Here is a 23,711-nt window from a genome sequence, read left to right on the forward strand (position 1 = left end):
GCCTCCTGCACCTAGCAACCCAGTTTCTGACAACTCAGTGGGTATGTTAGCTGGATTCGATTCAGAAACAGCTGCTGGTCAGCACATTCCTGCCACAGCTCTGCAGCTGGTCGAGAGAGGAACGCCCAGGTCACTGGCACTTTGGTGGGGGGGGTTGGGATGCTGGTGACCAGGCACCTGCTTAGCTCCAGGCAAGGGGAGGACCCCGTGGTATTGGCAATCAGTGACATGCACAAGCCGATACAGGAAAAGCGGGCAGCATTGTTGGGGTGACCGGGCAACCCAATGCTGAGGTTGTAGGGCTGCAGCAACGTCAAGGAGGTGGGACCCTCTTGCCTCAGGCATGAAAGTTTCTGGCTCTCCATGATCCAGTTAGCTTCTGCTGTGGAGAGACATGGCCAGCAGTCTCGGTGCTAATGGATATGTGCACAGAACTGTTCCAATCCAGTTGTTGGTGCTCAGTACTGATAGCAAGGTAACATGGCGATAGGGGACTCAGAGCTCACTCCAAAGGTCCCTTCCACACAAGGAGACCAGGCTCTACCAGTAGGCACCAGCCAGAGGAAGAATACATGTGGGCATCCTGGCAGTCTCCTCTCAGAAAATTCCAGATGAGATTGGACCTTCCACCTGCACTTTCTCTTCCACCCTCAGCCCCGTGGGAGGTCAAGCCATACATACCTCTGGGTATGGCACACATGAGCATGTCTTCACCTCTGGACAAAAACGACGCCAGAGTTGTCTGACCAAATTTTCAAAGGTCTATTGAAGGGCAGGCTCCCTGCAGCCTAGCTGCATAACCTGGTAATGCACTGAGATGTAACGGGAAAGGAAGAAAGAACACTTCTGAGGGCACACTGGCGGCATGGGTGACACATGCCATGGGATGCAGGAGGAATTATGATACTGAAAGGGATAACTCAGCATTCAAGGAACATGGGCGATACATCAGTGTAAGCATGTTACCACATTTGTAAATGTGTTTGCTTTTGATTATTGTCTGTGTGGACTGCACACAGTAGGAGCATACCTAAGATTCACAAAGCAAAGTGCCCATAGGTGTGCTTCAGCGTCCGTGTCTATACAATGCTGCCACCCATTCAAAAGCTTCACGTCACTCAAACCCTCTCCCTCACAGACAGAAACACTTACCCCATCCATTCTGGGTGTGGTTGCTGTCATTCCCATTGTGCCTTTGTTATTGACAACATGCTAGAAGACAGCAGTGGTTGCTCCTCCAATGGTGAGTCTCAGGCTCTTTCTCTTTGCTTTGGTAAACATAAACTTCCCCTTCCCGGTAGTCCTCTCCATCAACCCCATAAGCTTCATACTTCCCCAGGTCCCCACCCAACTCAGCTATTTAAGTCTCCATCTGCTCACGTTACCCTCACAGCCCCGGGCACATAAAGTAAACATGCCAGGTCTGGTCACGTACTTTCTCCTACAGGATGTTGCTTACCATTGACAACCCCTCCTCCCACGTGATCCCTTTCTCTCCCATGTTCTCTCATCTTCCCTGTTCCTTGAATGCTGAGTTATCCCTTTCAGTATATAATTCCTCATGCATCCCAGAATTCTGACTCCAAACCCTACCGTTAAGTTCCCCAATCCCTGATAGCCCTGCTTTGACATTTAATGGGCAAATCCTTAGAACGGATGTTGGCCAATCACCTTGAGGGACTTAGCCAGCTAGCTCCGAACGATGACTGACTGGACACCTGGCAGATACCTGCATAGCTCCCTGACTGCCTGCCTGTGGCTCCCCAGATTGCCTGCACTGAACCCTCAGGGGTAACCACAACCCACTCAAGGACTGTAGCAGTAGAGAGCCCCCGACCATGACTACCCAGTGTGGCTAAATGGCCATGCCCAAGCCCCTGGACTGATATCAGAGACCGCCTTGACTTACTCTACTAGGATCTCCTGACTGAAAGGCGTTCATCTTAACCTGACTGAGAATGAGACTACCCCTCTTAGACTTTGAGTCTTGGTCATTTGCTTGTAGCGTTTGCAGCTAGCATATGGTGTAGGTGTGAGATTGAAGTAGCAATGTGCCACACATTAGGATTTCCACCTCCTTGAGTGAAGACTGTTGACCACCATGGCAAGCTCCTGGCTTTGTTTCTGTGCTAAAACTGTAGGTCAAGACAGAAGTACTGTGAGCCTCTAGAGTTCAGCTGAGGAGCAAAACACTCAAAAACAGGGCAGGGATGCTTTGATAATCCAACTGGACACAAAGTGAATGAGTGCTGAAAGAGCAAATAAGCAGGCCTGATTTACAGCTTGTTCCAATCCATGACCAGAGTGCCTGTCCCTGTACATAAAGTGTCCTTACAGCAGCACTGCAATGATAGGCACCAAAGTGCAGCATTTAAGAGCAGAAGTTTATTATTAGTGGATTGAAGATGCACCATGGTGATGTGGAGTCTGAAACACACGTCCAATGCTGGTGTGTGTTGGCATGAGTTGCATGCAGCTGTTGCCATGGAGAATGCCTTGAGGCCCAGGCCAGTGTGAGTGTCCAAGGTGTAGGTCTGGAGGAGCAAGCAACACACTGTAGTCACCAGGTACCCACTCTAACTTCCATGTTGACAATTCTTGGCATCTAATTTCTCTCTGTTGAATACAAGAGTGTATATTAATGAGGCAAGATGATTTAATAATGACGGTGATAATGAGTAACAATTCCTGTTCATGGGTCTCTTACTATTCACTAGGAGCAATCTCATCTGGACATGCGGAACAGAGTTGAAAAATGGGACTTGTTGCTCTTGACATCAGGAAAGGCCTCGCTTGACTTCTCATGTGACTTCTACTAATTTCTCACAATAGCCCACATTGTTCAGGGCCTGGGAAGATTCCATGCTTTTAGAGAGTGGTTATGTAACACAGTTTGTAAACATAAAAACATAATGGCCTTGGACACAAACAAACAGTTGGAGAGAACGTGCCATAGAACATGCGCTCACTTACACCACACATCCACAGACACTGATCAGTGTTCTTTCTCTAAAACCCTTCTCAAAATGTGACAGTTGATGTGACACCATAAGTGGAGCATTCTTAAAAGAGAATTTTGAATTAGTGCCAGTATCTGCAGAAAAAGATATAGCAATCAGCCATGACTGATCCAGGAATGACCTCATTGTCACTAGCTTGCATGGCAAGTGTCAAATGCTGGTTCTGCAGTCAAAATTAATCTGTGGAGAGGTATCCTTTTCCCAAATGTAATGACTATTTGACCAAAGCACTCGAGATAACATTCTGCAGAGATTGTGTATGTGGGCATCTGAGAGTGAAGAAGGTAATTTGGATATATTTGTACCTTTTAAACATTGTTAATAATCTTTACCTCGTTGTTGATGTATTTTAATGAAGGTGATACTTTATTTGTTAATGTAAGGAATCTGTCTAACTTATTTCTAATACTGAACTGTATACAGTCTAAAATATAACTCATAATATCACCTTCCTATTAAATTCAAAGTTTATTCTATTCAATGAAGGAGTGTTACAATCAGTCCAGCTCTCCTAACTAAACCTTTGCTTTCATTGTCTATTCCTTTATTTGTAAACTCAAGTAACCCATATACATTTTTATTTATGCCTTCCTGCTCTTCAACATTGTTCAAAATTATGGCATTTATAATGGATTGTCTTTGGACTTAAATATCTTACCGTCTCATGAATTTATGCTATTATTCAAACTCATGCAGCATTAGATGAACACCCAAATGAAATTTCTGTTTTTGTCCAGAGGTAATATTTGCAAAGAAAAAAAAATCTTTATATAACACAGTTAAATATCCCACAGCTTCTTACAGTCAATTATTATTGATTTTTAGTCAATTAGAGCAGCTAATTGGCACATTAGCAAGACTTACAAACAGGAATGAGGTAATTGATCAGTTCATTTGTTCCAGTTGTTGATGACTGAGGGATAATGTTTGTTCAGTACATACAGAGAATGTCCCTGCTCTCTCTGTTCAAGTCAAGCTGCTGCCTTTCAAAATGAATCTAATCTCTCAAATCCCTTTATTCATCAGGGTTTATTTCTAATTAAATTTAGCCACTGTTGTTATTATTTTTAAAACATATATCATGTCAATCTGAAATTCAATTTGTCATAACTTGGGCAAATTATTTATATTGGCTTTTGATATATTGTGTGAATGTGTATTTTCTAAACGTATTTTTGTTTGATAAATAAAATAGGATTGATTTGATGAGCTGACTTCAATGTCTTTTCGTCGTAGATTGGCAGATTCTCATATCAAACATATTGAACTCAAATAAAATATTCCTGGTGAATTTTAGGGTAAGTCAGTTAGGCAGTAGTGATTCTGACTCTGAGCTCAGAAGTGACCTCTGGCTTCCCTTAACAAAAAATCAAATGTTCAAGTTCCCTTTCCCCTCTGACAGATTTGCTGGAACTTTACTGCATTGCTCACAATGAGGCTGGAGTTCATGAAACTATGGTTAGGATGCATCAGCCTGGAAGTCTATTGTTGCGACATTATGTGCGAATCTTTGGAAGACGGACTTATCATAGTGAGGGGGGAATGTCATGAATGAGGTACTTAAGATGTTACTTATCTTGAACTTTATGGTGCAGTTAGAATGTGCAGAGAGGTGCTTCTGCTTAAAGGAGGTAACAAGGTGGTGAATTTTCAATGGTGTCTCTGTTAGAGAGGCAACATGCAATGCAAGAGAGGGTGGAGAACAAACCATTACCAGATCATGGGAGAAAGGAAATAAAAGTGGCAGCAGCAACAGCTGGTATGCAGATGGCAAGAGCAACAGAGGGTATGCACTTTAAATAATGTGGTGTGACAACGGCACTTGCTCCTATGGGACTTGTCAGGGAAAACTGTTCAGCGTCATGTGTTGAAAAGTACACACAGAAGGAGAAAGCCTACCTGACCTATTATTGATCCAGCCAACATTCCTGATCATTGCATCCTAACAGAAGAAGAGGAGAAGCACAGAGTGAGGGATATTCAGGCACCAGTGGAGCCACAATAAAAATGAGAGGGTCAACAAAAGCAACAGCAAAGTGGAGCTATTTCAGAGGAATGCTCCGACAGCCTCCCATATGTCCAGTAAACCCTTGGGGCCTATCTTCAGGTGGGAGTTCCCATACATGACTCTGCAGATGTCCGATCAGCAATGGAGAAGGAATTTCTCCAGGAAGACTACCACTAATCTGTGCCATGCTTCAGCAGCTGGCGCCATGTTGGATAATGTGCTGTATTCTATGGTGTTCTCATTCAGGTGTCACCCCTCTTAGTGCACAGTTGTACCGAGTATTAAGATTGGAGAGACCTGGGGCATACAGAAGGCCTTCACTGGGGTTTGGTGGATATCTAACATCAAAACTTCTGGAAATCACTATGGTTCTCAAATTCTCTGTCTCAGGCTCTTTACAAGGGATCCTCTGGTGACACCTGGCTGTCATAACTGATCAAAAAAGTGACCAACACCATGTGCAAGAGTAATGAGGACTATAAACACTCTAAAATTGACTCAGACAGACAGTCAAGAGCCACCTTCACAGCCATTGTTGGATTTCCCCAAGTTCAAGGCATCATTGACAATGCATGTGAGTTCATCAAGGTTCTCACTGACACATCAGTGGCCTTCATCAACAGATAGGGCTCTCATTCCATCAATGGATAACAAGTTTGTGACTAATGGAGTGGATCCCTCAGGGGTGTACACTCTTCCCAGGATTCCATGCAGCATATGTACTCAGGTGACTCCAGGTTGCAGAGCTCTTCTGGCTCCCTGTATGGCTTCAGGGAGAATATCTTAGGGACAAAGACACCGCCTGAAGGCATGATCAGTCATGCATCTCGAGACCAAAGTTACATAGCAGAGGGGAAATCATAACACCTCTCCCGCACCACCGTCAAACATGGCACTTGGCCACTGAAAGTCAGGTTCAGGTGCCTAGATTAATCCAATGGAAACTTAAGAAACCCCAGCATCTCATGAGAACCTGCTGTACCTTCCAGCATGAAGAGGAAAAGGGCGTGAATATTGACGCCATCACTGAAAAGCTACGCCTCATCTGATTAGCAGCATATGGATAAGGCTGCTACCACCCCCTGCATTTGGCATTCCATCACCTTGTGTTGAAGTTCACAGTATGCAGTATCAAAGCTGAGTCACTGAGCAGACACACTCTAAAATTAGCAGCCCATTAAAAGGGAGCAAGGTTCAAGATAAGGCATGAGGCGTAATAAAGCAGTGGAAAGGATGACTAACAAAAGTGCCTCTAAAATTTTCTTTAAGTGGTACGACAAATTTAAACATCCATGAACCTCAAGTACCTCTAGGTGCTCTCCTTAACTTGATGATGTGAACTCTTACAATGTTACACTTGCATTTACAGCAGAGGTGGGGGCAGGTTTATGGTGCTGTACTGTTGACTCAAATGAGGATGCTGGCCCTCCTCTAGATGCCTGAGCTACAAAGGGCCCTGATTGTTGCGGGTCTTGTGTATAGGTTTCCCATTGTCACTGGGACTGTTGGAGACTCCAGGATCACTGACAGAGGAAGCTGCAGAGCTGCTATCCATATTCAGAGCATAATTCAGGAGATACCTGCTTTGCCACCCACTCACCCCCTCCCCCTCACTTCCCTGCTCACATGTGAAAAGGTGAACCTCCAGCAGAGACTCGAGGTTCCTAACCCACTCCCACACCCTTCACTTTGTCGCTGCTTCATCAAGCTCACAGCCCAGGCGATGGCACACAGATCTCCCTATGTCTTTGACAGACACCGAGCGGTTTACTGCAGCTGGAGGAGGAATGGAGGGAGCCCTGTGTGCACATAACAGCACTATGACCTTGGTGAAACTCTCTAGTTAGTGTCTGCTGTGCACATAGTTCCTGTCAGCTCTGACCAATACTTTCCACACCTCTCACGGTTTGGTGGATATCTAACATAAAAACTTCTGGAAATCACTATGGTTCTCAAATTCTCTGTCTCAGGCTCTTTATAAGGGATCCTCTGGTGACACGTGGCTGTCATAATTGATCAAAAAGGTGACCGACACCATGTGCAAGAGTACTGAGGACTATAAACACTCTAAAATTGAATCAGACAGACAGTCAAGAGCCACCTTCACAGCCATTGTTGGATTTACCCAAGTTCAAGGCATCATTGACAATGCATGTCAGTTCATCAAGGCTCTCACTGACAAATCACTGGCCTTCATCAACAGTGAGGGTTCTCATTCCATCAACGGATAACAAGTTTGTGACTAATGTCACATCCATCTGGCACTTTGTCGTCAATGATGCAAGATGTATTTCATCAGCCTGGAGCTCTGCCTGGGTCTCTGAGCTGGATCAATGGACTCAGATCTCCAGCACAAATTGCACATCCTTTGTGATTACCGTGACATGCTTATGAGGACCACGAACACTCAAGAGTTGAGAGCTCCTCATCTATGCTGATTTGGAGCTCTGTGTAGACGTAAAAGCAATTGTGACTTAAAATGACAGCTCAAGTATCCTTTGTAAGGACCCTCCTGTTTTGCCACCAGCAATCACTAGGCTGCCTTGGAACTTAGCCACTTCCAAAAGCACATGGTAAAGGAAGGCTATGCAGGTCTGGGAAGCCTCTGCAGGTCTCAATGCACTCATTATAGCTTTGCCTCAGTTTTGCTGGCAGCTGAAAGAGGAACACTGTTAGTTTCCCCATACAGACTAGCACAACACTTAAGTTATTGTCACCCCTTTGGTCTATGATGGGGGTCTCATGGATGCTTCCTCAATACATGTGCAACAGACTTTATGAGACTTTTCTCTGAGAGTTAGGATCTGCTGCTAACTGACCCGACCTTGTATCAACTGGTTGTCGTTCACTCTCCACCTTGCACACCATTTTCCAATGCCACATGTAAGCCTCAAAGAAAAAGTATTGCAACCTGGTGGATCAAAAGGGGCCAGTGACCCAATTACAGCACTAGACCAGTGTTCAGGGAGTGCGGACTTCCACTGCAATCTCCCTCCAACAAGAAAGACAGTCACTTCTCCCCATCTTTGGCCAGAGGACCACCTATCTGGCCCTTGCAGCATGAGAAACAGAACCTGCAGGAAGACATTGCTAAACACCGAGTATCTTCCATCTGTGAACATTGCAGCAAGTAGCCCGAAGGAGGAGCCACTGTAAGTGTGGCAACCATTTTGAATAAGACAGAAGTCCACAAAGGACTGGTAGCTTTTAAATATGGAGCAATGGTGCCAGTCAGTTACTGGTATCACTGGTACCTCATCAGCTGCCTCTGTTCTGTAACTGGATAGGTCCCAAGCCACAACATTTTGATGCATGCAAGACAGAAATGGGATGATTATTTGGCTAGAAATAGCGTAAACAGTGATGGGACAAAAGGAGAATAGCACTAAGTAACTTTTGAATAGCCTTTGTGCTGTAACAATTCTGTGATTCTGTCATTCATTGCGTGATCAGATTCAGCCAACTGCATGTCACTTAAGCAGAACAGGTAGCTACTTCTATTGCCACAAACAAGACCTGCAGCTTTTTCTTTCATTGTAGCTAATTTTCCCACCTTTCTCGATGCTTCAATACCAGTCTGGCTTAGAGTCAGCTCCAACTGTAATAAACAATCTGTTTACATCTGTTTTACTACAGCTCTGTAACAAGTTTTCTATTCACAAATTAACGTGGTCTGTTAGGGGTTATATTCACAATAGAAAGATTTAATCCGTTAAAAGGTTTTACTGGATTTAACACAAATATTTTATTTTTATATTTAAACCTTCTAGGACAGGGGTTAGCAACCTTAAAAAAAAAACTTTTTTTTAAAACTCACCTGAAAACCACAGTATGTTGAGAGTCACAAAGCTGTTAATCCATTGTCAGTAGTAATGAAAAACAGTGCCACATTTCAACAACATGTCAAAAGCTTTTGCAAAAGAGTTGTTCATTGTGTTATACTTTCTCACGAGCACAATTATAGTCTAACAAAATCAAAATTAGCCATAAGTCATTAATGTTACATATTAAAAGACATGAAGATAGCTATTATACTGCAGCAAGATTGTGCTATTTCTTTTGACGCTAGACAATGGCCCAGTGGTATTACTGCTGGCCTGTAAATGCAGAGACCCAGATAATGTTCTGGGAACCTGGTTTTGAATCCTGCCATGGCAGATGGTGGGATTTGAACTCAATAAAGATCTAGAATTAAGAATCTAACAATGACCATTGTTGATTGTTAGAAAAACCCATTTGTCTCACTAATGCCCTTTAGGGAAGGATACTGCTATCCTTACCTGGTCTGGCCTACGTGTGACTCCAAACCCAGAGCAATGTGGTTGACACTTAACTGCCCTCTGAGCAATTAGGGATGGGCAATAAATGCTGGCTTAGCTAACAACACCCTCATCTCATGAATGGATAATGAAAAATACTTTTGAGCAATAAATGAAGGAGACAATAGCAAATTCGAACAAAAGCAGAAGATGGTGGAATCACTCAGCAATCATCCAATGTAGGCGAAGAGAAGACCATAGTTGATCAGCATCAAATGTTAGGTACATTTTAGAAATGGAGATTTGAATTAGTAGCTAAGATGAAAACTCTACCTGAGAAATTAGTGGTCATGAATTTGAAACAGATCAGATTAACTAATATGTAATTCAAAATGTTTAAAAGAGAATGGAAATTTTAAAATCTTTGTGACTATTTTTAAACCTGTTAATAGAGTTATGATACCAGAGTGCGACATTAATTATGTTGTGAATAGTGAGGAGATGAAACAAAGGCAGATGAATGAGAGAGGAAGTCTTCTTAATGAAATTGTAGAATAACGAATACAGAAAACTACAGGATCTAAAAACAGACTTAAAGCTGTGACAATTACTGTTCCAAAATCAAAAACAGAAATTGCTGGAAAAACTCAACAGGTCTGGCAGCATCTGTGGAGAGAAGCAGAGTTAACTTTTCGAGTCCAGTGATCCTTCTTCAGAACTGATGGTAGCTAGGAAAAGGTTGGTATTTATGCAAAAGATGGGGTGTGGGGAGGGGGTGGACAGTAAACAATTTCTGAGATTAACCGAGTTTCTGATTTCCAGGATCTACAGTTCTTTTGGTTTTTTGTTTGGTACTATTTCAAAATATCCATGAGGGTTGATTGTTGCCAATAAATTAGAAGATTTGTGCCTGATGTGATATAGGGTGTGTGATTTATTTTTATTGATGTGATTTATTTTAGGGTCTAGATTTTGAACTCGTGACATGGGGTATCGGTTTATGTATAGAAGGGGCTTTCACAATTAACTCATCAGTTATGATTTTAAACCAGCAAGAGAGAGAAAGAGACGGCAGTGCCTAGAATGATACTGGGAATTTGTTTGCAGTGGGAGTGGTTTACAATCAAAGACAGTAAACATTGAAAAGCATTTATATTTAAAAGAATCAAGAATTGATTTTGCTCAGGGCAAGATGAATAGATTGGAAAATTTTTAGTTTCAGTTTACAGAATACCTCGTTGAGGTTGGATGTTTCTCCTGGAGAAAGGAGTCAGTTCAGAACAGCCAGGTGTAAGAGTTATAGTTTGAACATCCCATCCCAAGAGAGTCTGGTTGAAACGCCAAGTGAGTTATTTGAAGCTAAGAAAGTTTAAGCTCAGTCGTGTGACTAATCAAGCAAAGGTTATCAGGCTGTTATGACTGGGCATTCATAGAAAGTTGTTAGACCTATGGATGTAATAGAAAAGGGAACTCTCTGATATTCGACTACTGTAAAGTGATAGTGTTGGGATATATGCAATTTTATTTAATGATGTGTTTTAAAATCTTTCAAGCTGTATTATATGTAAATAGCTTGGTACTTTATTTTCTATTCTATAGTCAACTTCTGTTTCATTATTAAAACTAGATCTGCGGCCTTGTGTGCTTGTGTTTCAGTGATAGACCATGTTAAATTAAAAAAAACCGTGGTTCATCAAACCAGATTTCAGTCTAGGATGTCTCTTGTCCAGTAATAACGTCAGCTGGAATCATAAAACTGACAAAAGAAACTGAACAAAAAGTTACTGAACCAAGTGACAAGTGTGTTTCTGAGTTTCCAATAAAATGGATGGCACGGTGGCTCAGTGGTTAGCACTGCTGCCTCACAGCACCAGGGACCTAGGTTCGATCCCACCCGCGGGCAACTGTCTGTGTGGAGTTTGCACATTCTCCCTATGTCTGCGTGGGTTTTGTCTGGATGCTCTGGTTTCCTCCCACAGTCCAAAGATGTGCAGGCTAGGTGGATTGGCCATGCTAAATTGCCCGTAGTGTTCAGGGATGTATAGATTAGGTGGGTTAAATGGGGATGGGTCAGAGTGGGATGCTTCTAGCATTGGTGTGCACTTGTTGGGCCAAAGGGCCTGTTTCCACACTGTAGGGATTCTATGGGGGAAAAAAAACTAAGGAAGGATGAATGAATGAGGAAGAATACACATAAATTTACCAAAGCTCCTCTGACAGCACCTTCCTGACCCATAACCTCCACCATCTGGAAGGACAAGGACAGCACATGTATTGGAACACCACCAGCAGAATGTTCCCCTCCAAGCCATTGACCATCCTCATTTTACTGTCGTTGGGAAAAAAGTCCTGGAACTACCTTCCTAACAACAATCTGGGTGTCCCTACATTCCAAGCAACAGTTAAAAACGGCAGTTCATAACCACCTTCTCCAGCCAATTAGGCATGGGCAATAAATACTGGCCGAGCAAGCAAACCCACACCTCACAAGCAAACGAATATAAATGCTCTATTGACAATCCTCAGTTTTAAAGTCTTTTAAAGTTATATTTTAAGATTCTTCACTGCTACAAATCTTTGGAACCATTTTAATGAGAAAATTTACAAAGAAACATGGTGTACTCTTCAGTTAGAAAATACAGCTGCATAGGAACATAGGCTGTGATAAATACTGACATACAATTGTGATGATATTAACTTGTATTGTCTTCAATGGAAGTGTACATCAGAAAAGATATATAATGTGCTGTTGAACTGATTTCACAAGTTTTACATTTGCACAGAAAGTTACAATTGCTCCAAATTCTCAAGATTGATACTGAATATATTGCTGACTTGATTTGATTTGATTTACTGTAGTCACATGTACCTAAGTACAGTGAAAAGCTTTGTTTGCGAGCAGGATAGGCAGATCATAGCAAACAAGGACATAAGGATCACAGAGTGCTTAGACAGAGTGAGGCATACAGGTTACACTGCACAGGAGGTACTCGAACCAAGATCAACGTTATTTGAAGTTAGACAGTCCATTCAGCAGTCTAATAACAGCAGGGAAGAAGCTGTTCTTGAACCTGTTGGTGCATGTGTTCAGGCTTCTGTATCTTCTGCCTGACGGAAGAGGTTGCAGGAGGTTATTACTGGGGTGGGAGGGGTCATTGATGATGGTGGCCGCCTTTCCATGGCAACGAAGAGTGTAAATGGAGTCCATGGATGGGAGGTTGGCTTCCGTGATGTGCACACCACCTTCTGTAGTTTCTTATGGTCCTGGGCAGAGCAGTTGCCGTACCAGGCCGTTATACACCCAGACAGTATGCTTTCTATGGTGCATCTGTGGAAGTTGGTGAGGAACCTTATGGACATGCCAAATTTCCTGAGCGCCTGAGGAAGAAGAGGCGTTGTTGTGCCTTCTTGACCATATTCATAGAGTGACAGAGTACAGAAGAGACCCAATGGCTCAACATGTCTGCACCAATAAAATAAAACCATCACCTATCGACACTCTTCCCTCTTTCCTACTCTAGGCCCATAGCCTTGAAAGTTATGACATCTCCAGTGTTCACCAAATACCTTTTAATAATTGTGAGTTTCCTGTCTCAGTACACTCCCAGACAGAGTATTCCAGATTCTCACCACCCTCTGGGTGAAAAAGACCTTTCCTCAAATCCCCTCCAAAACTTCTGCCCTTCACCTTCAAATTATGGCCCCTTGTTATTGACCCTTCAATCTAAGGAAAATTGCTGCTTCCTTTTTACCCTGTCCATGCCCCTCACAACCTTATGCAACTCAATCAGGTCACCCGTAACCCTCTCTGCTATAAAGACTACAACACAAGCCTATCCAGCCTCTCCACATAGGTAAAATGGTCCATCCCAGGCAACGTCCTGGTGAATCTCCTCTGCATCCCCTCCAGTGCAATCACATCCTTCCCATAGGACAGTGAATAGAACTGCACACAATACTCCAGCTGTGGCCTAACCAACGCTCTGTGCAGCTCCAACATAACGTCTCTGCTCTTATAATCTATGCCATGACTGATAAAGGCAAGCATCCTATTTGCCTTCTTAAACCACTCTATTAACTTGTCCTGCCGTTTAAAAAAAAAGGCCAAAACCTCACGCTTGTGGTTTGCAATTTTATATAAAGCCCTGATTTAGCTACTGGATTGTGATCACTCCCAGAGAGCCAATGCTCTTAGAAAATTGCAAAAGCAATTAAGAAATAGTTAAACACTTTGCCTTGCAGCTACTCTATGTATTTGCAGCTGGACTGTACTGAGATCCCACATTTGCCACACTGTTACAATTAGCATTGTCAAAAGTCACACGAAACCAGGTTATAATCCAACAGGCTTATTTGAAATCACAAGCTTTTTGAGCACTGCTTCTTCGTCAGGCACCTCACATCATGACTATTAACATTGGAGGTTGAAATTATGCTGAACTAAACTCACAACAAATTCCACTCAAAATCTTTTTTCAAAAATTTGTTCAGCCATCTATCTGGGAACAAACAAACATACTTTCATTCAGGTGTTGTGTTGCTCAGTGTTGCATCATTTTCATCGTTTGTGCTGAGCTAGGAAGCATTGACTGAAAACCACTGCTAAAATAATTAGCACAGTCATGCCTTTATAAGAAAATCTTTAAATATATTATAAACCAAAAGAACTGCGGATGCTGTAAGTCAGGAACAAAAACAAAGTTGCTGGTAAAGCTCAGCAGGTCTGGCAGCATCTGTGAAGGAGAAAACAGAGTTAACATTTGGGTCTGGTGACCCTTCCTCAGAACTGAGTTATTAACGTTGTCCTAAAATATTGAGAAGTCCTAGGCAACTGCTTTCGAGGAAATCATCTAAGCTCTGGCAAACTTCGGATATTGGCTTAAATAAAAGCAATTACAAGAGCGTGAAGGCATAAGAACATAAGAAATAGGAGTAGGAGTAGGCCATCTGGTCCATTGAGCCTGCTCCGCCATTCAATAGGATCGTGGCTGATCTTTCCGCGGACTCAGCTCCATTGACTCGCCTGCTCAGCATAACCCTTAATTCCTTTACTGTTCAAAAGTCCAGCTAGCTTTGCCTTAAAAACATTCAACGAGGTAGCATCAACTGCTTCACTGGGCAGGGAGTTCCATACATTCATAACCCTTTGGGAGAAAAAGTTCCTCCTCAACTCAGTCTTAAATCTGATCTCCTTTTATTTTGAGGCAATGCCCCCTAGTTCTAGATTTATCCACCAGTGGGAACAACCTCCCTACTTCTACCTTGTCTATTCCCTTCATAATTTTATATGTTTCTATATGATCCCCCCTTCATTCTTCTAAATTCCAATGAGTATAGTCCCAGTCTACTCAATCTCTCCTCATAAGCCAACACTCTCAACTCCAGAAACAATCTTGTGAACTTCCTCTGCACCCCCTCCAGTGCCAGTATATCCTTTCTCAAGTATGGAGACCAAAACTGTACACAATACTCCAGGTGTGGCCTCACCAGCACGCTATATGGCTGCAGCATAGCCTCCCTGTTTTTAAACTCCATCTCTCCAGAAATAAAGGACAATATTCCACTTGCCTTCTTAATTACCTGTTGCACCTGCAAACTAACAAGGCAAAATTGTCTAACATGGACTGCAAAAATAGGTTAAAAGGTAAGGCAGTAGATAAGCAGTAACTGACATTTAAGGTGCAAAACTCTCAGAAAGGATATTTTCCAAAGAAAAAGAAAGACTATGAGAAAGATGCACCATTCAAAGGTAAATCAGAAAATTAAGGGTGAAATTGAAAGATCTGAGATTAGCGGTAGGTCAGAAGATTAGACACGTTTTAGAAACCAGCAAAGAATGCCTGAAAAAAGCAAGGGATGCACTAGACACTGCGAGAAAGATAATTAGAGACATAAAAATAGACAATAAGAGTTTTTACAAGTACACAAAACAGCTCGTCCCTGCCTCCCTAACCTGTTCTTCCTCCCACCTATCCCCTCCTCCCACCTCAAGCCGCACCCCCATCTCCTACCGACCAACCTCATCCCGCCCCCTTGACCTGTCCGTCCTCCCTGGACTGACCTATCCCCTCCCTAACTCCCTACCTACACTCACCTTTACTGGCTCCAACCCCGCCTCTTCGACCTGTTTGTTTCCTCTCCACCTATCCTCTCTATCCCTCTTCTATCCGCCTCCCACTCTCTCCCTATTTATTTCAGAACCCCCTTCCCCTCCCCCTTTTCTGATGAAGGGTCTAGGCCCGAAACGTCAGCCTCTCTGCTCCTATGATGCTGCTTGGCCTGCTGTGTTCATCCGGCCCTGCACCTTGTTGTCTCTCATAAGTAAAGTGAGTATTGGTCCCTCAGTGGGTAAGATTGGGGGATTACTAATGGGAAGCAAGGAAATGGCACAAGTGTTGATCAAATATTTTGTATCAGTCTTCATTTTAGAAACATTAAAAGCATCCCAAGAATTGTTGAAACCAAAGGGGGAAAACATACATAAACAATTGCTAAAGAAGAAAGAAGTTCAAGTGTCTGAGGAAGGGTCACTTGACCCGAAATGTTAACTCTGTTTTTTCCTTCACAGATGCTGCCAGACCTGCCGAGCTTTTCCAGCAATTTCTGCTTTTGTTTCTGATTTACAGCATCCACAGTTTTTTTCAGTTTTTCAGTTTTTTGTGGGATTGGGGTAAAATATTAGCATGGCTAGAGGATCAGTTAGCTAATAGGAAGTAAAGAGTTTCAATTCAGGAGTTGTGTTGCGGTACACGAATCACACAAAATTAACATTCAGGTACAACAAATGATTAGGAAAGCAAAATAGAATCTCGACATATATTGCAAGGGGAATAGAGTATAAAACTAGGGAAGTTTTGATACATTTGGGGGACTCAGTGACATTGCATCTGGAGTACTTTGTAAAGTTTTGTTCTCCTTACTTAAGGAGATATATTCTTGTGAATGAAATCAATTCAGAGAAGGTTCGTTTCTGGGATGACATGGTTATCTAATGTGGAAACAGTGACCAAGCAAGGTCACTCTCATTGGAGAAGAAACAGTCAATCTGAAATATGAGATCCTGAGGAGGTTTGCCAGGGTGGATGCTGAGAACCTTCTCCTTGTGAAACAGAATAGAAGTAGGGGCCAGGGGTGAAAAATAATTGGTCTCCATTTATCGTGGAGATGAAACAGAATTTTCTTCTCTCTGATACCACTCCAAAATTCTCTCATTTGCTTATAGCCACCCTCTTGGTGTCTGTCTGCTAATCACAGAATTATAGAATGGTGGGAAAACAGAAGGAGGCCATTCAACATATTGAATTCCTACTAGCTTTCTACAAGCGGCATTTAACTAGTACCACTCCCCACCCACCTTGTTCCATATAGCCCTAATTGACCAGATGTGAGTCGATGAAGGAGTTTGGTTTGAGAAAATTCAAGGTACATCATGAAGCAATTGAAGGATCTTGAAGAATTTTATTGGGCATCCAAGTCTTTGGAATACAATCCAGACACTAGCGATTTACACACATACACAGAAGTTGCTGGGAAAGCTCAGCAGGTCTGGCAGCATCTGTGAAGAAAAAATCAGAGTTAATGTTTCAGGTCCGGTGACCCTTCCCCTTTCAGTTTTTACCAGGGATTTACTGCCACACGTGCCTTGATCAAAAGGATGAGTGCAATGGAGATCATGGCATTGTTCTTGACATTTTCTACATGTTACCTGGCAACAAAGATCACATTAGAGGTTCCTGTGGAAGACTGAAGCCACAATATGTCACCAATCAGATTCAGGAGAATGCATGGCAGGGTTTTCCCTGTAATGCATAACAGAAAAGATTCAGGATTGCAGTGAAAACTTCACTCAAGTCAGAGGAGAACGTTCCCTTAATATCTTCATTAGAGTCAAGGGTCAGGTCAGGGGCAGAGATCATAGGTCCGACCCAAGTACAGCAGGGCCTTGATTCAAGCACAATGGGCTGGCTGCCAACCCAAGTTCAGCAGTCCTGGTCTCCTAACCCCAATAAACAGATTGCTTCGAGCCCTAGACCCCAGTTAGTGGGCCTTGATGCATTCCTTGCGCTGGGTCCTGGATCATGACATATTTGTTGATGATAGTGACATATTGGTGACTGCAGATGAAGTTTCACAAGTCTTTTACATAAAATTGTGGAGTTCTGGGAGAATATCCAACAGCGTATTCCAGATGGCAAATCCAACTTTGTGAACACAAGCACTGCGGTCAGACTTAACTTTCTAGTCAGTGTATGCCAGTGGTTGTTCCTTCAGCTACCCTTGCCCAAGAAGGTATGTTACACTAAGGATGGCCTTAATAGCTCATGTAATAGACTGCTGTTCTTCCCACCTCCATCATAACATGGGGGCCCAATAACCTTCGTGCTTGCGTTTCCTTTTATTTAGACCACTGTATGTGCTGCTCACAATGTGATGTCATTTACAATGGCTAGGCCAAACACAGACTGGGAGACCACTCTTTGTGAAACACCTCCACTCTGTCTAAAGGAGTGACCCTGAACTTCCAGTCGCTTGGCATTTCTGTAAACCATCTTGCTCCCTTGAAAACACTTCCATCCTTGGCCTGCTACAGTGTTCCAATGAAGCTCAATGCAAGTTGGAGGAACAATGCCTCATTTCTCATTTAGGCATTTTACAGCATCTAGGACTCAATATGGAGCTCCATAAATTGAGAGAATGATCTCTTTTATCTAGTTTTCTTACACCTCCCATCCTCTCTGGCCATATCTTATTTGTATTTTGTTGGATTTGCTCTCAACTAAACAGACCCATTTTTTCCTTTTCACTGCTAACATTGACACATCTATCTCTCCTTTATCACCATCATTGTCTTATGTCTTTGTCTTTTGCTCTGGGCACACTCAATCTGTTCCACTTGCTCTTTTTCTCTCTCTCTACAGCAGAAAAACCACAATTTTCCAGCTTCTCTCCCTTAGAAGAGTCATACTGAACCTTAAATATTAGCTTCATTTCTCTCTCCATAATTGCTGCTAGAACAGAGGCTCTTCAGTACTTTGGTTTGTATTTCCTTACATGGACACAATCACACTTGTTGCGAAGTTGGGTGGAGTATTCATGGATTAGAAGGCAGGACGTTTGATGTTTGTAAAATTGTAAGGGGGAAGAGTGGGTAATTCTTTTGAAAGATGATGTGTTTTTTTTAGGCTTGGAGATTAAAAAAAATGTGGCCCCACTGACGGATTTGTTAAAGAAGAACATGAAATTTCCAGGAGGCATTTGAGAATGTAAAAGCAGTGTTAATCCCAGCACTAGTTTTAGCCATGCCAAATTTGTTGAAACTCTTTAAAGTCGCTATCAATGCAAGCGATGTAGGGGAAGTTGGAGCTGTGTTGTTACAGGAGAATGATTGTGGAATTGAAAGGTCAATTAGTTATTTTTCAAAGGAACCCAATATCAACCAGAGAAAATTTTGAACTGTTGAAAAAGAGCTCCATAGATCCATAGAATCCCTACAGTGTGGAAACCGGCCCTTTGGCCCAACAAGTCCACACCAACTGTCAGAGCACCCCACCCAGACCCATCCCCCTATAACCCCACCTAATCTACCCATTGCTGAACACTATGGGCAATTTAGCATGGCCAATCCACCTAACCTGCACACCTTTGGACTGTGGGAGGAAACCGGAGCCACCAGAGGAAACCCATGCAGACACAGGGAGGACAACACAGGCCCCTGGTGCTGTAAGGCAGCAGTGCTAACCACTGAGCCATCCCAGTTTAGTATTGGCCTTACAACATTTTAATGTTGATGTTGTAAATAATGTATCAGAGACAGTTGTGTGCACTGATCACAAGCCTTTAATATTTTTGGAAATATTTAAAGATAAGAACAGTAGACTATTTTGTTGGAGTCTTACGTTACAAGCATTTAATTTACAGATTGTACATGTTGCAGATTGTGAAAATGTTATTGCAGACGTGTTATTGTGGGTTTAAAAGGAAAGTGCATATACAAGATACAAACAGAAGTGTTTAATGTTATATATGTATATAGAATTAGTATGAAATGTGTAAGTCTAGATTAATGAACTATGGATCTAGTTATAATGGTGTCAAGGTTTAGAGAAAAAGAATGAAGCGATCTTTTCATCTTTTTATTTTTGGTTCTTTTTATTTCTTAAGGTGGGAGGTGTTGCAAAGTTGGGTAAAGTACTCATGGATTGGAAGGCAGGATGTTAGAATTTGATGGTTGTAAAATGATAGGTTGAGAAGATTGCATGGTGCCTTTAAATGATGATGTGTTTATCCTAGGCTTGGAGGTTAAAAAACAGATGTGTAGATGCACAGAGAGCTCCTGGAACTGAAACATTGTATCAAAAGACTGTGTGATTAACAACTCAGGCAGTAGTTTGTTTTGTTAGCAAGGTAACCAGTTTGAAAATCAGCCAATTACCTTAAACCAGGCACTTAAAACTAAACAATTAAATTTAAATCTTATGGTTTTGACAACCTAGAGCTAATTGTAAGAAATTAGTAGGTCATCGAGGGTATAAAAGAAGAGAGCATTTCAAAATCAGCGTGAGAGCAACTGTTATCTGTTAGATTTAATAACCAGCAGCCCTGAAGAGAAAAACATTGGCTCTCGCAGAATTCTCTAAGCTCTCAGAGTAACCACTATCTAAATAAAGGTATAGTGGCACTCTTAGCTAATACTCCTGACACAAGAATTCAAGAGGGAGAGGCATTCCTGACACAAGAATTTGATGGAGAAAGGCGTTCTGGACTGAGGATCAGAGGAAAGGGCACAGAGCATTCTGGAAGATGTATCCTGGCTCTAATTTTGAGAGATTAAGTTTTAAGTATTTTTCAATTAATTTGGTTTATATAAGTGGGATTTGTATCTATTAGAACAGCATACCATTAGAATTTTATTTATCCGGGAATAGTTAGTATTTAGGGGGGAATTGTTCGGTTAGTTAGTGGTTCTGTTAATTTGTTCCCTGTTAGAGTTAGATAAATAAATTGTTATTTGTTGATTATAGATTGACTGTCAGGCTTCATTTCATTTAACCACTCCTTTATAACAGATTGGGGGGTGAGAGACAGGTTATACCACTTTTCACACTTCTTTTAACGGATTATGAGGTGAGGTGAGTTTCTTTGGGTGTTTCGGTTTTAGTTATCAGAGGGAAATCGACCTCCACTTTACGACACACTGCATTGCCAATACACAAACCCATCTTAGCTTCTTGAAATGTGTTATGCAATCAAACCCATTAATGATCAATAATACCTGTACACAGGTCAATTCAACATGATAAGTAATTTTAAGGATGATGCATATCCATTTATTGATCCTTTGAAGAAGTGCAGTATGCATATTCAGGAGATGCTTCAAGTGGAACTGAATGAGTTGGAGTAAAAATTGCAGAATTCAGAGTCAACCATCACAGAGATTTGTGTAGCATTTCAACACGTGTTTTAAAGGAAAATGCCACCATAGAGTATACCTAGATCCTCATCCAAGTGTTCCCCTTCTTTCATGTGGTTTTATTTACCGTACCTGAGTTGCAGCACTTAAACCATTAAGGCATCTCAACCTTACGCTTAAAAAGGTATTTACATAAATTGACACTGGTAGCATTAAATCCTAAATTTTCTGAAGCAAGTTTCAAGGTACAAATGCTGGTATGTCCAGTTATTTATTCTGCCCATGGACACTGTCCCAATCCAGTTAAGATTGAAGATATAACAGCAAACTTTGTTTCAACCAGCACTCTTGATAAAGCAGCAAAAATTATACACCTCAAATACTGTGAAGTTTACTGTATTATTCTGTCCAATTATCATAGTTTGTAAAATTTAATTATCTCAATGTAAATACACTAGTTCTTTGATTGAATGGCTGCATGAAATATCAATAGTTAATTCAATTTTGAGTCAATTTCTCTTCAAATGCCGCGACATCTGAGTAGTCTTTTGAGGGTGTGAGTGAGAAGGCTATCTGCTGGTAAGTTTTATTTAAGGTAAAGTTGTATTTTTATTTAAGTGATTTATGCTGTATCTAACAGTTTAATAAAAGTATAACAGTACTGTGTATGCTCCCTGCATTACGTTTCAATTACTTAGCGTGTGTTTTTACATTAGTTAGGTGGACCTCTTGATTATCCAGAATATTGGAATAATCAGCACACTCCTGGTCCCCTAGGTACCAGATAATAAAGAGTTTACTGTAAAACAAATGCCAAGCCTAAAGTATAATGAGGATCTGTGACAGTGCCTCAGGTTTTTTTTAAATTTCCTGTCTCAATTCATGGTATAAGTATCTCTGCAGAGATTATGCTGAAGAAGGATGTCCCTAGTTTGTGGCAAGATGACCATCAGTATATCTTCAATTCTCTCAAGCGAGTTCTTCAAAAAGGTCTTGATTACTGTGTACCATGACTCCAGGAAAGACATCATTCATGATGTGGATGGGTGCCAAAAATGCCTAGGCATGTGTCTTTTGCAGGACAAGAATAAAACGACTGTTTTTGGTTCAAAAACCCCCACGGTCTACACAAGCACATGTAGTTAGTTGGCAAGAAACTGACCATTGAAACAGATCAAGAGCCACTAGAAATGATCTGTTGTAAACCGCTAATGAGCGTTCTACCATGATTGCAGCATCTACTTGACTTTCAAGTGAGGTATAAGGCATGAAACCAAGATGGCTGCATCTTACACACTAAACAGATTGGCCAAGGTATTTCCTGTGACTTACACATTGTCTACAAAATTGAAGATGTTCTCCAGGGGGATCCGTTACACTTTGGACAGAGTCAATGTGAACAGCCACAACCATCAACTGCAGGAGTTGAGTAACTACAATAAGTAGCAGAAGATCATTATCCAGGATGACTTGACAGTATTACAGTGCTAAAGAAGAAGTTTAATTGATTGTGGCAATACAAGGACAAAGGTGATACATCATGACAAGTCATCTTCAAGGGCAAACAAGTCTGAATACCAAAAACACAAGGCAAATATCATATTCACATTACAACAGGGGCACATAGGTATTGATCACACAAAGTGGCTAAGCACACTCATCTATGTGCTAACCAGGGATGAATCATGATATCCAATAACTCATGAATGTGTGGGAGGACTGCCAAATATATCAACCCTGGTAGTGAGAGAGCCTCTACATCCACCAATGTCCCATCCACTTCTTGCATGAAAGCAGCAGCAGACCCAATCACAATGAATGGGCAAGTTCACATCCTCGTGATTCATTACTTCTGCAAATTTCCCATTGTTTGATGACTTAGCCACACAATGCACCATCATCGACCAGCATCTGCTAATCTCCATGGTAACATTTCTCTTACCTTGGTATCTGGGAAAGCAGCTGCAGGCTTCAGTAAGTATTGCAAGAGACTAAGGACTTTCTGTCCAGCTGCAAACGCACCATAACCCTGGCATAGATACACAACCCAGAGGACCTGCAGCATAAACAGAAACATCAGACCGTCCATTGGAGATAATTGATGGCACCGTGTTGTACAGAATCAAAGCATATAGGAATTATTGAAATTTGCAGAACAATGACAACAGAATACAATAAAGTTTCAATCACCTACAACTTATATCGTGCCTTTAAAATAATGGAACGTCACAAGGCACATCTCACCTGCACAGTCACAAAATAGCCTATCATTTTTAAAACGTTCTCAGAAACTCACACTAGTTGGTATCAAATTGGTAATTTGTCTTGGATAAGTTCTGACTTGCTTGAGGGGGAATATGGGAAAATGTCACAGTGAGTGACAGTCTTCTCAATTTGGGGTTCAGGCAGAATTGCGAAAGCTTCAGAGTATCTCAACTAGCACCCCAGGGCAGGAACAGCATGAATTTGATCCAGAATGAGGCTCCTTCTATATGTTCCCATCAGCATTCTTAAAATACATGCAGCACCAATATAACTCTCTCACCTTAAGGAGTATTGTATCTGTTCACAGAATGCTGGAAGCTGACAGTGGGTTTCCAAATATGAAATGGCATTTTACTTACAAGCAAAGAAGTACAACATTTTGTGAGCAATAACTTACTCATATTTAATTGCTAAGTTAGAAAACATAAATCAATCAATACGGCGATTGACTCATTTAATACATTCAGTAATAAATTGGCTTAGTATGGCAGAAAACAAAAGGATAATCCATCTACGGTAGGAAAAAAAAAAGTAAGAAATGGTCACATTAAGCCAGGAAGTAGGAACTGGATGGTGAGAAATACAGATGAAGTCAGCGACATAAGATGCGTAGAGATAGTAGGAACTGCAGATGCTGGAGAATCTGAGATAACAAGGTGTAGAGCTGGATGAACACAGCAGGCCAAGGAGCATCAGAGGAGCAGGAAGGCTGACGTTTCGGGCCTAGACCCTTCTTCAGAAATCAGAAA

At 41.8% G+C, this 23,711-nt stretch overlaps 1 protein-coding gene across 1 annotated transcript in view; it reads right to left on the reverse strand.

Annotated features, from left to right (window-relative positions):
- Nucleotides 1-23,711, reverse strand: part of ptpn5 (protein tyrosine phosphatase non-receptor type 5) — an 85,504-nt gene that overhangs the window by 43,073 nt on the left and 18,720 nt on the right. Inside the window, exon 3 of the mRNA XM_020529841.2 lies at nt 22,640-22,753. Coding sequence (XP_020385430.1) covers nt 22,640-22,753 — 114 coding nt within the window. The remainder of the gene's footprint in view (nt 1-22,639; nt 22,754-23,711) is intronic.

Source organism: Rhincodon typus, chromosome 17 (assembly GCF_021869965.1).
Source record: "Rhincodon typus isolate 14 chromosome 17, sRhiTyp1.1, whole genome shotgun sequence".
In the NCBI taxonomy this organism is placed as follows: Eukaryota; Metazoa; Chordata; class Chondrichthyes; order Orectolobiformes; family Rhincodontidae; genus Rhincodon; species Rhincodon typus.